Here is a 5,000-nt window from a genome sequence, read left to right as displayed (position 1 = left end):
CTCTTGCTGCCATTTAACAAGCATATAGAGCATCAAAATAAACTAATAAGTCAACTAAAAGTAACTTACAAAATGTCTCGCTTCCTATCCACAAAAGTATTACAATGAATAGCAATCATTGTCCCTCTCCCTATATTAAAATATTCACTCTTAGTTATGACATTAAATTACCTGCAAAATGGCTCACTGTAGCAAACAACGTCAAATGAAATGTTACATTTTATTTACCTAACTTACAATAAGGAATACCATTGTAAGACCCTTCAGACGTTTAAATGCTTACCTGTTGAAGCTGAGGTATTCTTTCTATTCCACACTGTAAGTCTTGAGCTGCAGTTAATTTCCATCTCTTAAAAACAAACTGCACCCTCGAGTTATATATATTCTCTGAAATCAGGAGATTGTTTGGCTACAAAGGCCTTCATATGTACTGTTACAGAAAAAGCCTTCCACAAAATTGCCCCTGTCTCCTGGAATGCATTACCTAAAAAGTAATCAAATGTAATGTAGTAAAATATTAAAAGCACATCTTACAGAAAAACATGAATGCAGTTCCTGCAATAATCATGGTTAAACAGTGGTTTAAAAGGGCATTAGCATCATTGCATTAAATGATGTCGGCACCATCCCAACTACCTCAATGGTTACATTGTAAGTATTATAAATACTTTACATATGATGCAGCTATGATTTCTTTTACTTTGATTTGTTTAAAAGTGTGCTGCTACCCCATCATATATTAATGTTTACAATACATTTTATGTTATCTTTGTTGTGGTTGAGGTGTTCTTATTTCACTAAGCACACTATTATATACCATATGCCCAAAGTATTCTGCTACAGTTATATATATTATTTTTCTCATTGAATATGTGTACTTTGTAAAGTGTTTATTACAGTATTGACTCTGGTCATGGCTGAAAATAGGTCTTGAATATACCTAGTTAACAAAAATAAATAAAATAAAAATTTCTAAATGGGGTGAAAGTCTTACCACCCATTCATTCTGATCCAGGAAGCCTCATCAGACCATTCAGTCCAATTAAGGGTAAAGGTCAGGCATAAGGGAGAGGCCAAAGATTATTCTCATAGTGGTTCTGTCCCCAAACTAACCACTTCTCTGTAAGCAGCTTGTGGGCTGTCCAGTGGCTGTCTGGTCAGGGGAAGGCATGCATGCTTCCACACACACACCTGTCTTCCTGAATCAATGATGCACTCACCACTGTAACAGCACAAGCCTGCACAACCTCTCCTATGTGTGATCACCCTGTTGCTGGTAGATATCATTAATGTAACAGGTCAAGCTTTACCTCTATACCAGGATTAGTGAGTTTTTCCTCACTATTGCAAGCCTAATTCAGTTTGATTTCTTACACAGAACTATAAGCTAGTTGGACTAAGTAAATGACTAAGAAACTAAAACTATACATTTTCTAAATTAACATAGTAACGTAATGCTCTAGCAATAGTGAACATTACAGTAGAAACTCAGTTATTAAAGATGTTAACTAGGGGAGGAGGGAGGATGTAAGAAAATATCAAGATGTGAGAAATTCTCCTGGATTGAGGTAGCAGTTCAGTTTATAGCTATCTCTGAGGAATCTTTCATGTTTTTTTTAATGACAGACTACCTATCCCTTGATTTTTTTTTTTTTTATTATTTCTTTAGGGAGGCAGTTTCAGCTAACTGGAACAATTTCCTAAGTTAATGTGGGTCTAAGAGTAAAAGCATACATTCTTCATTAAACTTAGAGTATTTTTTTAACTTATTATCCATAGAAGAGAATTAATAATATATGTGTGTGAATGAGAGGGAAGATAGATGCAGGGAGTAGAGGTGGTGAAGGTGGATGAGTTTAAATACTTGGGATCAACGGTTCAGAGTAGTGGTGAGTGTGGAAGAGAGGTGAAGAAGAGAGTATAGGCAGGATGGAGTAGGTGGAAAAGAGTGTCAGGAGTGATTTGTGACAGACGAGTACCAGTAAGAGTGAAAGGGAAGGTCTCCAAGAGGGTAGTGAGACCAACTAGGTTATATGGGTTGGAGACGGTGGTATTGACAAAAAGGCAGGAGTCAGAGCTGGACGTGGCAGAGTTAAAGATGTTAAGATTTGCACTGGGTGTGACAAGGGTGGACAGGATTAGGAATAAGTATATTAGAGGGTCAGTCCAGGTTGGAAGGTTTGGAGACAAAGCCAGAGAGGCAAGATTACTTTGGTTTGGACATGTGCTGAGGAGGAATGCAGAGTATATTGGGAAAAAGATGCTAAGGATGAAGCTGACAGGTAACAGGAAAAGAGGAAGGCCTAAGATAAGGTTTATGGGTGTGGTGAGAGAGGACATGCAGATGGTTGGTGTGACAGAGCACGATGCAGAGGACAGGAAGAAATGGAAACAGATGATCTGCTGTGGCGACCCCTAACGGGAGCAGCCGAAAGAAGAAGAAGATCCATAGAAGGGAATTAGTTACTACACAGAAGCTTAAAGGGTAATGTATTGCTTAGGAGTAAAGCTCTGGGTATTAAAGGAGCCATTATCTCTGTTTATACAGATACAGTGGTGTTCCTGACTCCTGGCATAGGACATGAATCTTAACATTTTATTTTCTGTGTACTTATGTAATATTATGTAACAAGTTAAGTGGTGTCATTAGAGAAGTATATTTCAAAAGTAACTTTTACTCTTGACTTTGCATGACCTCACTCTGGGATTCAGAAAGGCCTGTTATGATGGGGAAAGCTTAGCTCACTCATTTTCCCCATTGTGTTGAGCCTTTTTGATTCATAGACCTCTCTACCACAAAAGTTTTCCCCTTGTGTGGGCCTCAGCATTAAGGGCAGTTTTGCGGTCAGAGCTGAATGTTAATGTGACAAGCTGGGGGAGTAGTTAATTAACTATATATCCTCCCAGAAATATCTCTGCTTTCTGATTTGAATTGCTTGGCCTAGTAAAATTTTACTCTATTATGAAAAAGTGGCCACTGCAAAAGCATGGAAGTCATCCATTCACTCCTATGGGAGTACTCACAGTGCAGTTAATTTGAATAAAGACTTGTGGAAAGGGTGTTGTATGTGTGAGGACACACAGACACACACACACACACACACACACATAATATATATATATATATATATATATATATATATATATATATATATGCATAATTGTGTGTGTTTATGTGTGTGTATCTGTCTGGGCGGTTGCACTAGGAAGCTTCTGTATGGAATCAAGAGTCTGTATGTGTATGTATGTGTGTGTCTGTGTTTGTTGGAGAGTGCATGTTGCCAAATGGATGAGTGTTTCCATGAGTATTCGTGACTCCTGGAGAGCTTGTTTATGAAGGATGGATGTAAGTGTGTGGGAATGTCCAGAAATGTATGTGTTTGTGTGTGTCTGTGTATATGTTTGTGCATGTGTGAGTGTAGGGGGTGCCTTTTCTAGTGTGCTGCATAGGGCCCATGGAAGAACACTAACATGGGTAGATCTGATAGTGCTACGATATGATTCAGAGACACGCTACTGAGCTGATAATAAAGTCTTTGTCATTGTGGCTATAGCTGGCTCTGAATTGTATTTTCTCTCTGGGATGCTAATTGAGCAAACTGCACTGGGTAATCAGTGTGAGCACTGGCCTTTTTCTGAATCCTAAGGTCAGTTTCATTCACTTAAGGTTTATCAGTTCATCTGTGATGAATTGTGATGTGATTAGTGGTCTTCTAATCACTTCTATCTGAGAAGGTGGTATTGCCCATGGGGAGTTACTTTGAAGGATAATGAAGAACTTGAAAAGTGAAATAAGGGGGATGCTACTGGCTCTTGTAGTTTTGTAGTTTAACTGTAAAAAAACAAAACAGCAGCCCATTTACTGACGTGATGATGTACTATACCACATGAACAGTATACAGTGTACATTTTGTTTTATATAAGGGTGGTGCTGGGAAATCTGGAAACTGAACTACCTTATCGAAGCTAAGGTTTGAACAACATGTATCTAAACTGTTGCTCTGAAATGTAATGAACAACAAGTTTTCATAACTTGTTAATATTAAGATGGATTGCAATTACTGTTACATGCTGTCCATTGCAAATTCAATGAAGGTGAAATATATAAAGTGCTTAGTGCTGAATTTAACAAAAACTGATGTCAGAAAGCTTTGATTTATTTCCTTTTTGGATTCACTTTTGCAGAAATAGCTAAATGCTAATGGTGCAAAATGTTCACAATGCATAATTAGCTCAATAGCAACGTTTCTCTGCTATTTCTGGAGGAAGCGTAGATGTAAGGCAATGACAAGGATTACTGATTATTTTTTAATACTATGTATTATTATTTATATTTCTAGGCTTTACTCACAAGACTAAGAAAGTACACGCTGTCCATGAAATCGTCTTTAATGAGGTATGTTCAATACTCTTGTAACACATTTTGAAAGAGCAAGGTGATGATTAAGCTACTCACAATGCTGTCCTATCTTCTGCTCAGGTTTTTTTCTTGCATGTTATGTGTTGTAATGAAACTGCAACATTCTAGTGTTACCTTAGTTCCCATACACACCCTAATGTCTAACATTTGTTTCAAAACTCAGTAATGCCAGTAATCCAGTAATGGTGACAAAGATTGCTCTAGAATTCCTTTTATTCCTTGCCTGTGCATGCCACTGTCAGTACAGTTCAGTTGTTACCAATGTGCACTGTCCATGAATTCCACTTTCCACATTAACACGGAAGCCTTTAATTTTTGAATTCTGTCTTCTTTCTTCTTGAAATTTATCTCTAGTAAACTGTGCACTAAAATAACTTAAATAAGCTTTCTATAGAGAATATGTTTTAACTGGACACTGCTCTCACCTATTGAGTTTCTTACAATATGACTGTCAGAAGTGATCTACTTTTTGATGTTAATAACTGGAAATATTTTATATTTATTACTTTACATCAAGCCATTTTATACTGATGCTGTTTTCCTGCACAGTTTTGGCACATATATTTTGTTACAGTAAGTA

General features: G+C 37.2%; 1 protein-coding gene across 1 annotated transcript in view; it reads left to right on the top strand.

Moving 5' to 3' along the window:
* Positions 1-5,000, top strand: part of LOC122817026 (fer-1-like protein 4) — a 1,119,105-nt gene that overhangs the window by 79,601 nt on the left and 1,034,504 nt on the right. Inside the window, exon 2 of the mRNA XM_044090141.1 lies at positions 4,341-4,396. Within this exon, the coding sequence (XP_043946076.1) occupies positions 4,341-4,396 (56 nt within the window). The remainder of the gene's footprint in view (positions 1-4,340; positions 4,397-5,000) is intronic.

Source organism: Protopterus annectens, chromosome 12.part0 (genome assembly GCF_019279795.1).
Source record: "Protopterus annectens isolate FY-2018-M chromosome 12.part0, PAN1.0, whole genome shotgun sequence".
Taxonomy (NCBI): domain Eukaryota; kingdom Metazoa; phylum Chordata; order Ceratodontiformes; family Protopteridae; genus Protopterus; species Protopterus annectens.
This window is presented reverse-complemented; position numbering and strand designations above follow the sequence as displayed.